At 33.7% G+C, this 21,803-nt stretch overlaps 2 protein-coding genes across 2 annotated transcripts; one reads left to right on the plus strand and one right to left on the minus strand.

Moving 5' to 3' along the window:
• Positions 1-696: 696 nt before the first annotated feature.
• LOC147790418 (linoleate 9S-lipoxygenase 6-like) lies at positions 697-4,836 on the minus strand. Its single transcript, XM_087128078.1, has 9 exons — positions 4,514-4,836; positions 4,147-4,436; positions 3,414-3,651; positions 2,983-3,321; positions 2,802-2,887; positions 2,617-2,724; positions 2,235-2,539; positions 1,881-2,144; positions 697-1,650 (listed from the first exon to the last, which is right to left on the minus strand). The coding sequence occupies exons 1-9, from the start codon at positions 4,806-4,808 to the stop codon at positions 897-899; spliced, it is 2,679 nt and encodes an 892-aa protein (XP_086984204.1). The 5' UTR covers positions 4,809-4,836; the 3' UTR covers positions 697-896.
• Positions 4,837-11,581: 6,745 nt separating this feature from the next.
• On the plus strand, positions 11,582-16,393 carry LOC111804711 (putative linoleate 9S-lipoxygenase 5). Its single transcript, XM_023689470.2, has 9 exons — positions 11,582-11,919; positions 11,997-12,286; positions 12,350-12,587; positions 12,958-13,296; positions 13,369-13,454; positions 13,539-13,646; positions 14,058-14,362; positions 14,452-14,715; positions 15,480-16,393. The coding sequence occupies exons 1-9, from the start codon at positions 11,634-11,636 to the stop codon at positions 16,231-16,233; spliced, it is 2,670 nt and encodes an 889-aa protein (XP_023545238.2). The 5' UTR covers positions 11,582-11,633; the 3' UTR covers positions 16,234-16,393.
• Positions 16,394-21,803: the final 5,410 nt, after the last annotated feature.

Genomic DNA, 21,803 nt, shown 5'->3' on the forward strand with positions numbered 1-21,803 from the left:
TGAAGGGGTATTTATAGTAGAGGTTAGACAGTTTATTTTTAAAATTTCTCAACTTTACTCTAAAATATTTAAATTTTTTTTCTAAAATATTTAGATATATTTATTCCTAAAATACATAAATCATTTTTCTAAAATATATAATTATATTTATCCCTAAAATACCTAAATCATTTTACCATAAAATGGACTCATTGAGTTGTTGGGTTTAACCTTACTGGGCTAGTGATGATATTTTAACAATATCGGTATGTGGCAAAAATCTTCGCTCTTAGAAACAAGAAGTAAGTAACATAACCATGTCGCAGGGGATTCAGGGAAATGCCAAATCCATCCGGTAGCAAATTCATATCCAAATTTCTAATCCTAGACATGGATTGTGACAAATGGTATAGAGTAATACCTTTCCTAGTAAGATGAGGTTCAGAGACGAACCAAGGCAAAAAATGGTGGGCATATGACCCTCGAGTAAAGAAAAAGTACATGAATGAATCAAGACCACATTCAAATGAGAGCTATCATGAGAATAGGATGACTAAAAAAAACTTTAAAAAAATTAAAAGTCACTGCCTATATTAACAACGTGGCTAAACTATAGGAGCTTCAAGGTTAAATATGTTTTCCTTGAGCGAAACACGCTCGAAAGATTCATGTTCATGTTCATGTTGATGTAGCACAATTTTTAGGAAGCATTTATCATTCTCAAACACAACTTTTTATTCATTAATACACACATAGGCAAGCCCATACATAAAATTCAATAAAGCTACCTTAAGCATACTCTTTTATTCTTAATAATAGTGAGCAGCTTAAAACGTAGCCATAGTTCAAACTCAATACACACGCAAATTCAAATTTCACACCACATACTTGGAGCTTACAAAACATCATTCATTGCTTCAAATGGATATGCTATTGGGAATCCCCCTTGCAGTGAGTCCTTCACTACTCGATGGAATGAGCAAGGTATAAGGAAAATTAGCTGGCCCACTTCGATTCTTCAAGTTGATATCACGATTCCTCTCCATAATTCGTTCTTCCACTTGATATACCTCTTTTCCAAACTTCTCAAAAGCTTCCAATGCATGTTTATCCGATGTCCACTCAATGCTAGCTCGTTGTCCAAGATACACCTCGTCCGAAGCATGCCTTGATAAAATTTCAATTAGTGACATCCCAAGAAGAAATTGTATTTGAGAATTGATTGTCCTCAAGTATGCCTTCTCAGGGTTTGCCTCAAGTTCTTTATACTCAGAGCTGCCTACTTCAGGCATCAATCTACGACTTATGGTTGGTCTATTGGGAACAAACCCTCCATATGGATATTGTCCAAAGTTGACGGCTGCATGAAGCGTCGAAGCAATCCATATGATGATGGTGCATGATTCAACTAGCTCGGCTATGGTGTTCATTTTTGGCCACCAGGGCTCATTTTTCTTGTCTGCGTGACCTTTTTCTCTTACTTCCTTCCACCATGATTGGAGTTCAACATCGTTTTGAATTGCCTCATTGTCTTTGTAGTATAGAGAGCAATAGTTTGTGACCCATTTTTTGATTGTCGACCAAATCTCAAGCCCATCGTTAGCAAATGGATAGTCCTCTATTAGTAACCGAAGTCCATATGGGGAACTTGCATCCTCAACCGCTACACCTCTACACAAATCAAGGAAAGAAAGATGTTGTTCAGGATTGTTGGAAGAGGAGTTTCACATTGACTAATTAATAGGTTGATCACGAGTTTATAAGCAAGGAATACATCTGCATTGATACGAGGCCTTTCAGGGAAACTAGAAGCACTGCCATAAGAGCTTATACTTAAAATAGATAATGTCTAACCAAATTTGTATAATTAAAATAGCTCCTTAAGAAAATTAAAAATTTACCTCTTGATAAGATTCACCGGCAATGCTTGTTCAAGGAAATTCCAATCTTTATATATATAAGAAGATAGCTCCATGGCATATTTTGATTGGAAATGGGTCTCTTCAAGAAGCCCACCAGCATTCACAAGAATTTGCCTTGCAAATGCATTTATAAACATGGTGTCTTTATAATGTGGAATTAGTAACTTATGAATTGGATGAAGCACGCTTAGTTGTCGGTGTGTTGCGATCACAAATGGCTCGACTACTGCATGCGTGTGCAACCTATAATAATTTTGAAGCGTCGAATGTAAAATTAAAGAATGAATATGAAAAATTGATATCGATAATTCTCGAGTTTTATGAGGTTTATACCAATGAGAAATAAGCTGATGGTACCCAACGTCGTTTACCGCTACATAAGCTTTGGCCAATTGCCAAATTGAGCTTTCGACTCCTCCTTCAGCTGGATAGTACAGCTTGCTAATGGCACCATGTCTATCTCCTTGAGGGTGTGGCAAGCTCAGCTCAATAACCAATGGCTTCAAAGTCCCATCATCTTGTAACAACAAGAGTGTTCTTGTGGCATAAGTCTTTGTAGATGTTGAATTTATCTTTCTTAGATATGGCATCAACGCATCGTGGTGATCCAATATGTAAAGCTTATTTTGCTCGATTGCCTATCGATAAACCAAATCAATCGTTTCATTAGCTCGTTCAACGTTTTTTTTAAAATTTAAAGAATTTCATAATTTACCTCATTGACGCTCAGTCCATTCAGACCATACTTTATGTTTTCTTCAGAAATTGTGCTATCTTGATTTCCATAAACAGAAGGGTCAAGCTTGCTCACCGGTGGAAATTGCTGTGAAGTAAAGAAAATATAAATGAACACCGAAAAGGAAAACAAAAAGAGAAGTAAATATATGCAAGAAGAATTACTTGAAGACGACTAATGCATATAGGGTTGACTCCTGCTAACATTTCTCTTGCAAATTCTTCATCAGTTCTCCACGCAGATTTATCATCTGTCACGAGTTTGTTAAAAAACATGTTAGTGTTGATATATAGTCAAGTCACTCGAACATTAGTTCAACGGGTTAAAACAAATATCCGTTTATACCTTTGATAATATGAGGAACTGGATATCTAAGAAATCTTTCACCATCCGTCCTTAACAGTTCTTTAAACATGGGCGGTGTGAGTCCATTAGTGAGATCTCTAAAGACATTAAATGGAATGGGAAATCCTCCATCATAGAGATCATGTACTTGTTTGAAGTTGTCAATTTCTCCCGGAGTTCGATCAACTATAGTTTCAAGCCCTGGTTTGATGTTTGAAGAAAGTGCCTTCAATGAATACGCAAGAAAATCTGCCATCTTTAAGTGTCCAAAGTTTTCATCTCTTGGCACATAAATATTTAACCCTACCACTGATTGCAATCGGCTCTCATAATTGGGATCTGCAAAACTCATTGCCAAACATTATTATTCTATGAATAACAATATATAATCCCTAATATTTAAAACTCGTTTAAAATCCGAATATTCCAACCTCTTCTAGTACGTGGTCTTCCTGTTCTTCCTCTACGAGGATAAGGATATTTGTCCCCTCCAAGAATAGGACGAACAAGACTGTTACCACCATCAGGATCAGCTATGTCATTGTAGACATCGTAGTCATAAATTCTATCCCATTCTTTTCTCTCTCCCTTTCCATCTCCTCTAAGATTGATCAATTCTTCCTCTCGATACTTGCGAAGTGGGGCTGGTGTCTCGCTCGGAAGATATGTCTGCAAGCGGAAACGTGAGATTAAACGAGAGATAAATAAGAAGGGTTGTTGAGGATTGTTGGGAGAGGAGTCCCACACGAGTTAATTAAGGGGTTGATCATGAATTTATAAGTAAGGGATACATTTCCATTTGTATGAGGCCTTCTTGAAGAAACCAAAAGCAAAACCATGAGAGCTTATACTCAAAGGGGATAATATCATACCAAAGATCCTCTGATACCATGTTTCCTAACATGGTATCAGAGTCATGCCCTTAATTTAACCATGTCAATAGAATCCTCAAATGGTGTACTTTGTTTTAGGGCTCTAGAGAGAGGAGTAAATCCTCAATTAAGAGAAGGATTGTTGGGAGAGGAGTCCCACATTAGCTAATTAAGAGGTTGATCATAATTTTATAAGTAATCCTCACTGGTACGACACATTTTGGAAAAACAAAAAACACATTGTGCAGACATGTGATTCTTGACTCGGGTAAGAAATTGATTAATTAATTACCTTATTAGCAAAGAAAATACGATCTTTGTTGTATCGCCGTTGAGGGTAAACCCATGAGTTGCAATCGAAATGGACTTTTCCATAGCCAGGAACATCCTCAAGAGTGAGAGACTTGAGAAAGAACTCACTTGTATGCCCATTTCTTATATAGAAAGCTCCTGGATACCCAAACTCTTCATCCCATTCAAAGTTGATTTGGAACACTGACTCTCCGGCAAACAACGGCGGCAGTGAGGTCAGCCACCTCTCCAAATAAGCACGCCGCCCAACTTTCCCTCGTGGATCGTTAGCTATTCAATAACAACACTCATCAAACCCCAACAAAGCAATAACAATGCCCACAAAATAATTCAAAACGAACACTTACAATGGCGATCAACATGAGTTGCACTCACGAGTTCCAGCACAATTCCACTGCCCAACAGCTCAGTGACACCATCAATAACAGTGGAGTGAAGCTCAGTGAAGTCCAAAACATTGCTTCTCATCAAGATCACCTTCCCTTTAATCTTCTTCTTCCCGATCCGACCGATGTCGGTGGCTCGGTCAACGATGTTCCCTCCATCATTTACGACCGACCCAGCAACGTCCCCGGTAGTTCTAAGAACGTCGCCGGTGGTTTTAAGGGCATCCCCTATAAGGTTTTTCCCAATCCCAAACATTCTCTCTTTTGTTTCTCTGTGTTGCAATAACTTGAAAGAAGGTGGTTTGGAGAAGGTGAAATTGGTATGCTATTTATACCACAAAAAAGTTGGTGATTGCTGATCTTCAAGCTGTGTGTCAAGATTCTTTTAGAGATCAAAAAGAAAAATTGGCCAAACAATGACCTCTATTTGCACCTTTCACTATTCATTGCATCATTTTTTTTTCCTTGTTTGAGTTCAATTGGAATATTTGGAATGATAATTAGTTTAATTATTTCTTATAAAACTTCTCGGAACCAAAAAAATTCTATAGGGAGCTCTAATCGATGTAAGATCTCACAATCCACCTCTTTTCGAAGTCCAGCGTTCTCATTGACATTTGTTTCCTTCTCCAATCGATGTGGGATCCTCCAATTCATCGCCTTGTGTACACCCCCTTTGCAGCTCAGCCTCCATGCTGACACATCTCCCGGTGCCTGGCACTGATACCATTTGTAACGGTCTAAACCCACTGCTAGCAGATATTGTCTTCTTTGGACTCTCCGTTGAGGGGAAGAGAAGTTTCCACACCCTTATAAAGAATGTTTCGTTCTCCTCCACAACCGATATGAGATCTCAGACTTAATATCTATGCTACTTTAAATTTTATACTTATTGAATTTTATACTTAATATTTGTTGATGACAAATGTAATTAAACTTGTAACAAGATTATAATTAGTTTTTGATTTCTTTTAAAGAATCATATAGAAAGTTATTAAAGATCTTCGTAAATTACTTTAAATGGAAGCTAAGAACCCTCATTTCTCACATTTGTTAAATTTAATTCCAAATTTAAGGAATTAATAGCTACTTTCAATATTTCAATACATTTTATTGTTGAAATAATTAAATCATATGATAAATAGTTAAAAGATTTTCATAAATAACTTAAGGTGTAAGAAACCCCAATTCCCTACCTTTTCATAAATAGCAATTTGGTAAAATATTTTTAACTTTCTACTCTACATTTCTAAGCTTATATTTCAAAACAAACAACAAAAAACCATAAATAAGTCCCGAGCAAATCAAAATACGTAGATATTATTCTCACGTATCTTGTTTCTAAACATATAATCTCTGATCATAGTATTATTCCATCATGTAAATATGACACCCGAAAAAAAGAGAGATACATGAATGAATTGAGATCACATTCAAATGAGAGCGATTATGAGGATAAGATGACTAAAAAAGACTTGCCAAGAATGATGAGTATTTAAAAATACACAGTAAATGACCCCATTGTTAGGGTCGAGAAGTGTATCCATATACAATATGTATTATGACTAGTGAGACTTAATTTTCATGACTGTTCCTCCGACTCTATTCTCTTTTCTTGGTAGAATTGAATATATGGTAATTTTCTAGATATGGTTCACACACATGCATATGAACCTACTAAGTAGGCTCGTAAACAAACTTGCTAGGACTGACTTTGGGCTAGCACACGCTCCTGCTATCAAAAACTAAGAAAAAGAAAAGGAATACAAATAACATTATGGTGTATATGTTTGTACCTAACATGTTTGAAAAATAATTTATATGACATACAACATTCATGAGGTCCCCAATTAAAAATCATTGTTTAGTGACATAAATACTGTATGAGATGTACATATTCATTTTACTTTATTCATGGTATCATACATAATACATCATGACGTTTTGCAAAGCATAAACACGATTATATTAACATTGCAGTCATAATCGAAGAACATGCACCACATTGTTCATTAAGATATGATAACAAAAATAATAAAATGCAAATATGGTCACATAGTACGTATTATTCATGTATCAAATAGTTGCACGCTTTATTTACTTGATTTTCCTAAACTGATCCTAATTGAATGTTCCTATGTTCCACTCCACCAAACTTGATTTTCACCTATGATATTCAATTTATTTAGAAAACTGAGTTTAAAACCTATTCATGGAGCAAACATAATTTCACCATCCTTAAATCACTCCTAACTATCATATTGAACTTTTTTCTTTTTATACCCATAATGGACCCGAAGCTAAAAGTTAAAATAATTTAGTTACTATCTATATCAGCCGGTGGAACTTCTCTTTCAGTGGTTGAATAGTAGAACGTCCCAAACTAAACATGTTTAGTTTGGATCAATCCTTTACTGGGTGACGTAAATTTTTTCTTTAAAAGTATGCCAGTGAGCCTTGTAGGCATAGGTAACGTGGACACGTCACAACGAATGTAGGAGAATGCCAATACAATCAAACGACAATTTTAGATTGCAACGATTGGTACAAATCATGCTTTAATTAATTTATTTCAACCCTTTATATGGTTTATGTTATGTAATGCACTCTAGAATATTTTCATACACATTTATTCAAATGAATGTCTATTATCTATGGTAAAAATTGAAACATTTATTCAAGTTTGTGGGTAAAATAGAAACAATTATGGGGTTAAAATCAATTCTTTTTCTAAAAATTAGTGGTGCTTCGACTTTGGGATCTCTTGTACTTTTTTTTTTTTTTTTGGTGTGGATAGCAATGAATATGTCGTTTAGTAATAATTTTTTTTAAAAGAAAATTTAAATTAGTAACATAAAAGTAATAACTTCATAAGAGATGGGAAGTGTCTAGATTTTAAATAGAATTCAAGGGAGACTTAAAGCAATAGTGTGGCAAAATTTTCTTTTGAAAAGCCAAAAAGCAAAATTACATGGCTACTTTAATGAATGAGGAATGGAAAACGTCTTAGAGATTACAAAATAGTACATCACGTTTGGAATTTTCAATTCTTTAAGCGTTCGAGTATTAAAAATATTCGATAAGTGACTCTTCTGATGTGATCGAAAAATACATACATATGCAATTATGAAGAAGATTAACATAGTTATGGTCGAATCTAAAACGTGGTCTTGAGTTTCACTTTTTTCTTTTCATCAGGGTGTTCATCACTCTTAGATAAATAGTTACATATACATCACTTTCTTGCTATACCGTGTCTATGTTATGTTATGCTATAATATGATTATATCATGTTGTAGAATCATATTTATGATACGATGATTTATGAAGCATAAACCTACGTCATGCTATGTAAATTATGTTAAGTATGAATGATATGATAAGAATTACGTATGCATATTGTTTCATAGCCTTGCTACGTTTTGAAGGAATGAAGGTATGACTTACATCACAAATTTATCTCATGATTTTAAGTTATGAGACCTCATACATTCACGTATATCACGTGCATCAGAATACTTCCCCGTTATGGTTAGTATAGACGCCTACCTGACAATATTTTTGTTCCCCATGATATTATGCGAGCCCTTGCTCTCTAAGGTGTCTGGTAGCGTAAGTGTAGCTCGATGAGCTAGGACTAGGGGTATATACACAAGCCACCTGGTCGGTCCATGTGCACATGCGTGAGCCGAGTGTAGGGTAGTCAGACTATCATTCTTTTCCTCTCCCCCCCATGTTTTATTCCATCTTCAAACTTAGAGATCAAATTGTATCTACCCAACAAGATTTAGACTATTCTCTAGCAAAGTATTGATATTTGTTTCATTCAAATTCATAAAACTTTATTAAATAGATCAATATATTTATAAAATTTTATAAAAGAAAAAAAATTATACACCACCCCATGCATGTTATATATAGACTCAGCATGAATTCATTCTCCTCATATATTTTTACGAATGCATACCTATAAGAATGATATCGTATCTTATTCGTCTTTGTGGTTCTGCAGCACGAGAGTGTGTAAGCCTATATGCAAGTCCTAGATTTATGAAAATAGAGTATTCAAATGGACCCACGTGTATATGTATAGACTATGTGTAGAGAAATACATTGCATTCGAACCCGCCATAATAAAATTATTATGATTTCACATAATTACATGTGTTTACTTTTTACTTCTTGAGCAAAGAGTTAAATATGCATCCTATTATTATTCGATAACTTTCAATGAAATCAATGAAATAAATGCAATCGATAGACTGTCGGCAGAAGGGCAGAGTCATAAATTAAGTAAATACCCACCAACTATCAAATTGGTTTAAACATTTTTATTTTCCCAAATGTCAAACAAGGGTTAGATTTGAATTTAGTACTCCACGTTCGATAACACGACTCTCCACAATGATATGTTGATATTGTCCATTTTAAGTATAAGCTCTCATGACTTTGCTTTGAGCTTTCCCAAAAGGCCCCACCCGGAGTAGAGATAGTATTCGTTGATTATAAATCCATGATCATTTTTTAAATCAGCCGATATGGGACTTTCATCTATTTGAGTAAATTTATTCTTTGTATCATTTTAGACACGTTTTTTTGTTCTTAAAAAAGAATATGTACTATAAAACATAAAGAAGAAAATTATAATTTCATGATCAACAAAGACATGAGACGTGTGGAAACGGGAGAGATATGTGAAAACGTCCAACGTTCAAATCATTTATTTACCCTACATATTATTGAACCAAAAATTCACAAAATAATTCCACATCAAAATATGGGTGAGCCAAATTATTGTTGTTCAAAACTAAATGAAAAGTTAAATTATAGGCCCATCTATTAAAAATGTGGGTCAGCCAAATTATTGAGGGTTACTCGATATAATATAATACGTACGATTGGAGAAGAAACGAAACAATTTATACAAGGATGTGGAAACATCACCCTAACAAAAATTTTGAGGAAAAGTCTAAAGAAGACAATATCTGCCAGCAATGACTAACTGAGCTATACCGGCCATTTCTGACACATTATCTTTATTTATTTTCATAGCAGATTTGATCTGATAATAGGAAGATTTTGAGTCCTTTGCTCGACTAACTGAGCTATACCGGTCATTTCCTTTCCGACACACTAGACGTATTTTCAATAGCGGATTTGAACCGGTAACATGAAAATTTTCAGTCCTCTGATCTTTATATATATATTTCGAATTTATAATAGTGCAGAAGTGTTGTCCTTTTCAAATTTTTTTTTTTTTTTTTTGTCGTAAATTCCTCTTGGGCTATGAGTGAGCTTCCATCACTCACCAAATATGAAAAACATGTTTTTTTTTTCTTGGTTAGAGCAGCCATGGATGTTCACACCACTTTTAACTATTTTTTTTTTTTTTTTTTTTTTTTACTTTTAAATTGAAAATTATGGGATAAATTCATTAAAATATCTTAGGAAGGATGTGGTTGGATCAACAACTTTCACAATTGGTGCTCATAATGTTCTATATAGAAATATAATTAGATTGGGCCAATGGTCTTATCTGGATGAAACTACTAGTTCATTGCCCTTTTGCTTACGCATATACTTTTATTAGGACCACACAACAACATACATTGAACACAAAAAAACAAAAGAGAGAAAATACAAGAAAGTACATTATTCACGGTCTAAGGAGTATATATATATATATCTATATATAATTCACTTTACTATTTATAAATTTACCCGATACAATCATTTATATAACTATTTACCATATATAGCTCTAACATATAGTTGTATACTCATTTACTATATATAATTATTTACTATATAGTTTAGTATAACTATCTATTATATATAACTATCTACCATGAACAAATATAGTTTTTTACTATATATAATTGTTTACAGTAACTATTATTACGTATAATTATTGAGTATTCGGTAAATAAAAATAAACAGTAAACTTTATAACCTGATATACATGAATGGGATGATTAACGGTGTAGTGTCAAGTTTTTATTAAATAATGAAGAGGATTGAACTATTTTTTTTTAATGAAAAATTAAAATATTAGATTAAAAAATAACTCAAATTTTCATGTCCATTTGTAAAGTATTCAAAATAAATAAGTAAATATAATCAGGCCAATGAGATTTTTATAATAAAAAAAGAAATAATAATGGAAAAGTAATAAATGTAAGTAGATAAACATCGCTATTAATTTGTCACATGGTGTGGGTCCACTCAAACATAAATTACTTCCCCAAAATAAATAAAATAAAATAAAATAAAATAAAAGTAATTAACGTCTCTTAGTTTTTAATTTTAATTTTTTGTTTTTTAAAATTAATCTAATATATAGATATTAGTTCTATTTATTATCTATTTTTCAAAAATATTTTTGAAAATTAAATAAATAGTTTCTAAAAATTCATTTTTTATTGAATTCCACTCTAATAAAAACAAAACAAATATTAAAATCTTATCCTCGACCCTAAATATGAGCATTTTATTCAACTAATTAAGTCATATATACTTATATATACTTAGGTAGCAAGTAAGTAATTAAGTCATATATACTTGGGCAGCAAGTAAGAAATTTAATAAATCAACAAGGAAAAAAAATCATTTTTTTAATTCTTTACGGGATTACATCCCGGGTCTAATCCTTCAATAAAAAGATTCATTCTCTTTATAAAAAAATCTTTTTCGATTCATCCCTGGAGTTAAATAATTCCATTTAAGAAATTCAACTAATTAAATTATATATGGGTTGCAAGTAAGAAATTTAATCTAATTATTAAAAAAAAAAAATGAAGGGTTATTAAAATGGCACAAATAATTTATTTACAATAGGTAAAAAAAAAAAGGGGTTAATGTGAAAATATTTAGAGTAAAAGGAGCACGTTGAAAATGAAACAATGCAAAGAAGAGACATTATTGTAAGAGCCCACTTGAATTATAGTTCTTGTCGTTTTTGTTGTGCAATATGTTTTCATGTTGTCACACGGCATGCATTTTTGTGCTATAAATACACATCAAATTCACATCTTCAAACCATCCATTCTTCAATTACCACAAACAAAGAAAAGAAAAGAAAATGTTTGGGAAGATCATTGGGGATGCCCTTAAAACCACGGGCGACGCCCTAAGAACCACCGGCGACATAGCTGGGTCGGTCGTAAATGCTGGAGGGAACGTCGTCGACCGTGCCACTGATATTGGTCGGATCGGGAATAGGAAGATCAAGGGGAAGGTGATTTTGATGAGAAGCAATGTTTTGGACTTCAATGAGTTTCATTCCACTGTTCTTGATGGTTTCACTGAGCTGTTGGGCAGTGGAATTGTGTTGCAACTTGTGAGTGCAACGCATGTTGATCGCCATTGTAAGTGTTCGTTTTGAATTATTTTGTGGGCATTGTTATTGCTTTGTTGGGGTTTGATGAGTGTTGTTATTGAATAGCTAACGATCCACGAGGGAAAGTTGGGCGGCGTGCTTATTTGGAGAGGTGGCTAACCTCACTGCCACCGTTATTTGCTGGCGAGTCAGTGTTCCAAATCAACTTTGAATGGGATGAAGAGTTTGGGTATCCAGGAGCTTTCTATATAAGAAATGGACATACAAGTGAGTTCTTTCTTAAGTCACTCACTCTTGAGGATGTTCCTGGCCATGGAAAGGTCCATTTCGATTGCAACTCCTGGGTTTACCCTCAACGACGATACAACAAAGATCGTATTTTCTTTGCTAATAAGGTAATCAATTAGTGTGTTTTTTTTCTCTATTGTTTCTCGTTTGTCTCATATTTTTGTTTGTAGACATATCTTCCGAGTGAGACACCGGACCCTCTTCGTAAGTATCGAGAGGAAGAGTTGGTGAATCTTAGAGGAAATGGAAAGGGAGAGCGTCAAGAATGGGATAGAATCTATGACTATGATGTCTACAACGATATTGCTGATCCTGATGGTGGTGATAAACTTGTTCGTCCGATTCTTGGTGGGAGTGATTATCCTTATCCTCGTAGAGGAAGAACGGGACGACCACGAACAAGAAGAGGTTGGAATATTGATATCTCATGTGTTTGAATAGCCCAATTGTTTATGAGCTACATTTAACTCTTTTAAAAAATCTTTTCTAAAATATAACAATAAAAAGCCATGAGATCCCACATCAGTTGGGAAGGACACCTCCCCTAACAGACACGTTTTAAAAACGTTGAGGGAAAACTCAAAGCGGACAATATCTACTAGCGGTAGGCTTGGGCGGTTACAAATGATATCAGAACCAAACACTGGGGATGTTCCAGCGAGAAAGCTGAGCTTCGAAGGGGGTGGATTGGGATCCCACATTGATTCGAGAAACAAACCATTCTTTATAAGGGTGTAAAATCTTTCCCTAACGGACGTTATTTGGTGAAATTTTACAGATCCAAACTCGGAGAGTCGATTAAAGTCGGTGATAGGGCTAAACATTTACGTACCAAGAGATGAAAATTTTGGGCACTTGAAGATGGGAGATTTCCTTGGGTATGCATTGAAGGCACTTTCTTCAAACATCAAGCCTGGCCTTCAAACTATATTCGACTTAACTCCATGCGAATTCGACAAGTTCAAAGAATTATATAATCTCTATGAAGGAGGCTTTCCTATTCCTCCCAATGTCTTTAAGACCTTTACTGATGGCCTCACAGCTCCTATGTTCAAAGAGCTTTTAAGAACCGATGGTGAAAGGTTCCTTAGGTTTCCAGTTCCTCAAGTCATCAAAGGTACCTACAATTTATTTTCAAACCTAATTTCATAAGCTTACGTAAATGTTTTGAACGTTTCGGTTTGCATAGATAATAAGTCCGGTTGGAGAACTGATGAAGAATTTGCAAGAGAAATGATAGCCGGAGTCAACCCTATTCTCATCCGTCGTCTTCAAGTATTTTCTCGATTTCTATTATCATATTAGTTTAGTTTCTTCTTCTTAAGGTTGCTTAATTACTTCACTTTTCTTTATTGATAGCATTTTCCACCGTCGAGCAAGCTTGATCCTAAAGTTTACGGAAATCAAAATAGTACAATCACTGAAGAACAAATAAAGAATCGTTTGGAAGGACTAACCGTCGATGAGGTGACAATAATTTTTTTTAAAATATTTTAAGCTGATTGATTGTGAATAGAGATGTTTATAGGACAGGGCAGGGATGGAGAAACACTCTCTGTCTCCATCCCCGTCTTCGCCTCCTATTTCAATTTTCATCTGTTAGATGATAAAAGTCCCACATCGGCTAATTTAGGGAATGATCATAAGTTTATAAACAAAGAATACTCTCTCCATTGGTACGAGGCATTTTGGGGAAGCCCAAAGCAAAGCCATGAGCGCTTATGCTCAAAGTGGACAATATTATATCATTGTGGAGAGTCGTTTTCGTCTGACATCATCTATGTGAAATTTTTTCATTTATTTTTATTGAGATTAATTAAAAAAAAGATGTTATACGCTTAAATGGCAAGAATATGATGGATTTGATTGATGAAACAGGCAATTAAGGAGAACAAGTTGTACATTTTGGATCATCATGATGCGTTGATGCCATATCTTAAGAAAATAAACTCGACCTCAACAAAGAGCTACGCAACAAGGACATTGCTCTTCTTGAAAGCGGATGGCACTTTGAAGCCATTGGTTATTGAGTTGAGCTTACCACACCCACAAGGAGACGAACATGGTGCTATTAGCAAGCTATACTTTCCAGCGGAGAATGGAGTTGAAGGCTCAATTTGGCAGCTAGCCAAGGCTTATGTGGCTGTAAATGATGCTGGCTACCATCAACTTATTTGCCATTGGTATAGTTTCTCATAATGTTCTAAAACAATTGATATATTGATTCATCGAATTCTATTTAGTATTGTAAATTCTATATTTGAAATTGCAGGTTGCATACGCATGCAGTACTCGAGCCGTTTGTGATTGCAACCCATCGACAATTAAGTGTGCTTCATCCGATTCATAAGTTATTAGTTCCACATTATAAAGATACCATGTTCATAAATGCATTTGCAAGACAAACCCTTGTTAATGCCGATGGTCTTCTTGAATCAACTCATTTTCAATCAAAATATGCCATGGAGTTATCCTCTTATGTATATAAAGAATGGAATTTCCTCGAACAAGCCTTGCCCGCTGATCTTATCAAGAGGTAATTTATATCTTTTCGTTTTTCTTCTTTGATTTGAAGAATCATAATTATAGGAGCTAACTTTTATGAAACACGAATTTCTACAATGGTATCATTCTCTTAATTATCAAATGTGAGACTCCCTCCCAACAATACTCAACAATCCTTCCCACGAACAAAGTATGCCTATGGAACCCTCGAATAGCCTCTCCTTAATTGAGGCTCGACTCTTTCTTTGGAGTCCTCGAACAAAATACACCTTTTGTTCGACACTTGAGTCACTTTTGACTACACTTTTGAGGTCCTAACTTCTTTGTTCGGCATTTGAAGATTCTATTGACACAATTAAGTTAAGGGCATGACTTTGATACAATGTTAAGAACCACGAATCTCCACAATAGTAGATATTGTCCATTTTGAGCATAAAATCTCATGATTTTGCTTTTGGTTTCCCCAAAAGTCCCCGTACCAATGAAGATATATTCCTTACATATAAACCTATGATCATTTCCATACTTAGCCAATGTGGGACTCCCTCCCAACAATCCTCAATACAAACTATGTAATGCCTCAAGCCCACCTCTAGCAGATATTGTTCTTTTTGGGCTTTCCCTTTCGAGCTTACCCTCAAGGTTTTTAAAACGCGTCTCCTAGGGAGAGATTTCCACACCTTTATAAAGGGTGTTTCGTTCTCCTCTCCAATCAACGTGAGATATCACAAACTACTAACAACATGCAATTTCTTTTGATACTAACAACATGCAATTTCTTTTGATTTTATCTAGAGGAGTAGCAATTCAAGACTCAAGTTCTTCCCATGGAGTTAAACTTTTGATAGAAGATTACCCATTTGCTGTTGATGGACTTGAGATATGGTCAACAATAAAGAATTGGGTTGCAGCCTATTGCTCTCTCTACTACAAAGATGACAACGCTATCCAAAATGATATCGAACTCCAATCATGGTGGAAAGAGGCTCGAGAGAAAGGCCATGCCGACAAAAAAGATGAGCCCTGGTGGCCAAAAATGCACACAATAGCCGAGCTAGTTGAATCATGCACCATAATCATATGGATTGCTTCAGCTCTTCATGCAGCCGTCAACTTTGGACAATATCCATATGGAGGGTTTATGCCCAATAGACCAACTTTAAGCCGTAGATTCATGCCTGAAGTTGGTAGCAAAGAGTATAAAGAACTTGAATCCAACCCTGAAAAGGCCTTCTTGAAGACCATCAATTCTCAAATGCAATGCCTTCTGGGGATGTCTCTAATTGAAATTCTATCAAGGCATGCTTCGGATGAAGTCTATCTTGGACAACGAGCTAGCCTTGAATGGACGGCTGATAAAGACGCAATAAATGCTTTTGAAAAATTTGGAGAAGAGGTTCATGGAGTTGAGCAAAGGATTATGGAAAGGAATGTTAATATCAATTTGAAGAATCGGACAGGCCCTGCTAATGTGCCCTACACCTTGCTCATTCCATCTAGCACTGAAGGGCTCACGGGAAGAGGGATTCCCAATAGTATCTCAATATGAACATCAAATCAAGCTATTATATTAAGCTACTCGCTAGTAATCACTATGAAATAAAAGAGTATGCTTAATATGTTGCATTTTAAATTTTATGTGTGCGATGTTGTACTTGTTTAATTTGTGTTGTGATGAATAAAATCATGCTTAATGAATAGTGTTTTAATTGATATTGTCAACAAATGTTTGTTTTCATACTAGAGAGCATTTATCCCCAACGAGCCCAACCCGATTGGGACGCACCTTTATATCGACTATATCACTTTTTAAGTCTAGTCGGTGGAATCAGTAAACGACACAAATAGTAATGTAGTAGGACTTCACTATACAACTCGAGAGATACGAGAAGAAAATTGTTCTCATGCTCACATAATGTAGGAAAAACAAATTCAATTTTTTTTTTTTGTAAATGACAAATTGTGAGATTCAATGTCGATTGAAGAGAGGAATGAAATATTTTTTTTATGAGTGTGGAAACTTCTCCCTAGTAGACGTGTTTTAAAAATTGAGGCTGGCGAGGATACGTAATTGGCTATAACAAAGAATATCTAGCAGCAATGAGCTTGGACTATTACAAATGGTATCAGAGCTAGACATGGGATAGTGTAACAGCCCTTGAATACTTGCAAACATCTTACGCAGCTCTAGAACGGATTGAAAGTACAATATGGACTAACACTCTAGTATGACTCCCGAACTGAAAGTACAAGGTAAAATAATGCTCTAGAACGACTTTCTCTGTGATTACGCAGCTCTTGAACACTTCTTTGCCTTGATCGATAGCCTGCAAACACGTTAAAATGAACACTTCTTAAGCGTGCTTTCCCTAGTCCACGAAAGTAACAAGCTCAATTTTCAGACATGTTATTACCAAATATGTTAAATGAAACCTATAATATGTAATTGAGGGCATTAGACAATATTGGGAAACCGACAATACCTTATCCCCGCATTATTAACATCTCTAATTTGTTCTTAAAATATAGGATTGGTTAGGTTGGGAGACCTCATGCATGTGGCCAGTCTGACTTTTTGTTCTATCAATTTGATGCCTTTTTTTGGCATTTTAATTTATGATTCAATATCTTTATGTAACAACCGTTGTAGCACGTTTTAGCATTATACTTTGTGATTGTACATTAAAGTTCATTGTTCAAGATTGTGAGGTTAATGTTAAGACTTTGTTCTAGGATTGTGCTAAGGTCTGGTAGGTCAGCAGCCTCCCATTAATCGAGTCTCTCGACTCGAGTCCTTAATAAAAATACACCTTTTCTTCGACACTCGAGTCACTTTTGACTCACACCTTTGTTTTGGGATTCCCTAAAACGCCTAATGACAATAGAGATATATTCCTTACCTTGTAAACACAGGATCATTCCCTAAATTAGTTAATGTACAACTCTCTCCCAACAATCCTCCACATGATATTTATAAATGAAATTGTAGTAATTACTAATAAAAAGAAGTAGAGGTAGGTTGTTCCACATTTTTGTTCTTGGTCATAGGCTGATTGCCGAGAGTTTTGGTTTATCGAACCACATGCTAGTTGGTCATATTTTGGTTGACCCATTTTGAATAATTTTAGATCTTCCGATTTGCTTTATATTTTCGTGTGGGTATGCATATCGAATCCCAATAAGAGGTTACTTAATAAGTATTTTCAATATTCAATCTTTCCAAAATATACTCGGAGACTATCTTAATGTATTGATCGTCTTTACAAATCATTTCATGTATTTACTCTGAACTATCCTAGACCTTTTACTTTGTTTATAGACCCGAGGTATTTGTTTAATGAATTTCATGATCCTTAATGAATTTAGATAAATTATTGTCTAAATCGTATTTTTTCTAAAATCTATAAATTTGCGATTAACATGTTTTCATTTGTTTTCGCTCTAAATATTTCATCGAACATACATTTAATAACGAACCTAACTGATTTAAAGTCTTAAGTTTTGTTCATCAAAAATGAAAAAGTAAATGAAATTGAATTAAATTTAAAGTACAAATTTACATGGTAAAATAAATATTGCCATGAATGTTTGTCAATGTTTATTAATGGGGATTCTAAGGGCTTTCATTATGGTGACCCTTTATCCAATAATTTGTTTATTTTTATGTACTTTTGCCTTTTCGTCTCTTCCAAAAGATGCCATTGCTAAAGGTGTAGGGTACCCTCCACCTTTTGGCCAAAAGTCTTAGATTTGCCATATCGAGATCTAAAAGGAAGTTGTCAATAAATAACGACTCAACGTTAGCAATATTTTAACATTCTTGAATATCAATCTAATCAACCTGAACTTTTAGGGTAATCCAAAAAATTACCTCAACCTAACCCAACTCAACGCGATTTGGGAGAGCCATGTTGCATAATCCTTTACTTTAGGGTTCTTGATTCTCCACACATTGAGGAAGCTTCCCCCTTTTCTCCTACTTTCGTAGAATATCTGTTTTTGTCAAAGCGAATCACTATCCAGAGGCAGGGGGACGGGACAAGAAACGGCTTCAAAGAAAGCTATTCGGTCTCACTACTATTTTCCTGTCCCCCTTTCTCTTTTTCTTCCTTAAATTAGATGAGAGTAAGGACGGGGTCTTGCCCATCAGCCTACTTTGCCAAGAGGTGGGGCAGGAGCGCAACGACCTAGCCCAAACCCAATTAGATGATGCTGCAAAGCCTATGAAAGGAGCGAGGACCCTGGTTGAGGATCACTCCAAAAGATCAACTTAACCTAACCCTCAAATTAGAAATTAAATACAAATTAAGAACAAAATTAATGGATAAACATTTAAAATTGTGGATCCTATCAAAACTGAACTCAAAACACGAGATAAAATTATAACATTTTGAAACCTAAATGAAAATTAAACTCAAAACTTAGGTATAAAAGTGTAACATTTTGAAACCGAAAGACCAAATAGAAATTAAATTCAAAATACCAAATAAAACTGAAACTCAAGATTAAAGTTTAACAAAATATAAATATACTTTCAAACAAAAAAAAAAACAACCTTAAAATTAACTATCGAAGGTGGTTGTCACATAATTTTTTTATTAAAAACATTAAAGATTTTTTAATGTGAATTTTTTAATAAAATTACCCACATTTGAAATACTTATCTCTAAATTATATAAAATGGTAGAATAATATATTATATATATATATATATATAAAATATAACTTAATGACAATTATTGACGAGAATCACGTTATTTTAAATATATTCAACGTCTTTATTCACAATGGTCCCCAACATTCAAATTAAATATATAATGAATTTAAAATTCGTACAGATTAAAATAAATAAAAATTATTGAAAAATATTCCACTTGCCATATCCCTTTATTTAAATATTATCTACTTAAAATTATCATTGCCACGTTATGAATAAATAAATAATAACAATAATAATAAATATTCGAGCATATTTACCCATGTGATCAACAACCATATATGTATATATATATATTTAAAAGAAAATATTAAAATACGAGGCGTGAGTACATAATATATATTAATTAAATTATGATCGCGGATAAAATATATTGTTGAAAATTGAGTAAACTTTGACGTGCATGATTGATCCATATATTTATATCAAATCTATTTTAGTGTCAGAAAATTAATTTGTTAAATAAATGATTTAATACAAATTTAAGATAGGTATGTTTTGTTGATGTAATAATTTAGTTTAGGGTTTGGAGTGAATTAGACACTAATCATGTATTAATCGATTGAATTTGTGGGATTGATCGAGTTTATTTATGATAAATGAAGTGAGCTTTAATCAAGTTGAGAATGTTTGGTAAGTTCGATAGATTTGAACGGTGATTGATCGAGTGAATTAGACATAATTTGTATTGAAAAAAATATGATTATTAAGACGAGTTTGACCATTTTGTAGGTTTTGTGGGTAGACACTTTAATTTACCTCAGAATAATTATCCTTTTGTTAGTTACTGTAGCACGACTTCATGTAAATATGGACAAATACTTACGTGTCGTAGACAATTTTTGAAACAGAAATTAAAGTAGTAGATCTTTTAGCCCTTTATTGACGTGGAGGAAAAATAGGACTATTCGTAGGAGCTGAAGTGGGTAAAACAGTGAAATAACTGAGCTGAATGAATTTTTTACCATAAGATGAAATCTCCTTAACCTCATCTTTTATTATTTTATAAATTATTATAGATCGATAATTGCGTGAATAACTAAAAAAAAATAGATGGGAGATAGCAGAGAAAAAGAAACGAAGTATAAAAATCTCTGATAGATTCACTAATAACTTAACTGTTGGCGGGTCTCTTTGTATGTGTTGTCCGGGAAGAGAAGGACTCAATGATTATTCGTTTGCCAGAACCAGAAGTCAAAATTCTACAACACGTATGTATTTGTCCATATTCACATGAAACCCTACTAATATATAACACACAGATTCCTAACACTCAAAAAATTCTTGGCAACGTACTGTGACGCATCACTCTTCAAGTGACATCTTTCTCCAGTAAATCAAAGACCTTTGTTTCTATTTATTTTTGCAGGGATTACGGACAGCTGTCTAAGAAAGGTTGGTTGAGATTATCTACCGATTTTTTAAAAATTAATTAATTAATTAATGTCTTATTTTATCATAATATTATTATTATTATTATTATTATTGGAGGAACTAAAAAACAAAACATTTTTGTACTATGAAATTGAATAGCCTTGTCAATAAACCAACCGACAATGTAATCTTTTTTTCGTTTCCATTTCAAATTAAAAAAAATTAATTGTTTAATAATACCAATAAAATTATTAATTCAGAACACAAGCATGCAGATCGTGATAATATTATATTGTATTATTGTTGCAACGACTCCAGTTATTGATAAGATCACATGTAAATTTTTCATTGGAGATGTGGAATCTCGAGTGGATTGCTTATAGATAATGGCATAAGAATTTTTTTTTTAAACAAAAAAGGAAAATAAATAATTTATTTAAAATGGGTTGTTTTAATTTTTTTAGTTCGACCACCGAGATCAAATATCATGTTGGATGATGAAAGTCTCATATCGGCTAATTGAGGAAATGATCATGAGTTTATAAATGAAGAATACAAACTCAATTGGTATGAGGCTTTATGGGGAAGCCGAAAGCAAAGGCATGAGAGCTTATGTTTAAAATGAACACGATAGTCTTAATCAATTATAAGATCTAGACAAAATTAAAAGTTTGAAAAAAATTAAATTTTGCAAACACGTTTTAAAGCATTTTAAAAAAATAATTGATTTTTGAAAAAGTATCTAATTAAAAAACATTTTAAAAATAGATCTTCGTTAACTTTCATGATGCATAGATCCAATAGAAAATACAAAATTTTTCTTGGAAAAGGCAGTCATAAATATCTCAAATATCAATAATTTTTTCTTCCCATTTTAATATTTAATCTAATAATTTCCTCGCATATTCAAAAATTTTAGAACTTAATCGATCTATTATTAAATAAAATCTTAAGACTTTAAATTTTGAATCGAGTAGTTATGGTTAGATTCGTAAATTTAAAAATATATTAAATAGTACAAAGACCAA

Source organism: Cucurbita pepo, chromosome 11, assembly GCF_057944985.1.
Source record: "Cucurbita pepo subsp. pepo isolate OVF chromosome 11, ASM5794498v1, whole genome shotgun sequence".
Taxonomy (NCBI): domain Eukaryota; kingdom Viridiplantae; phylum Streptophyta; class Magnoliopsida; order Cucurbitales; family Cucurbitaceae; genus Cucurbita; species Cucurbita pepo.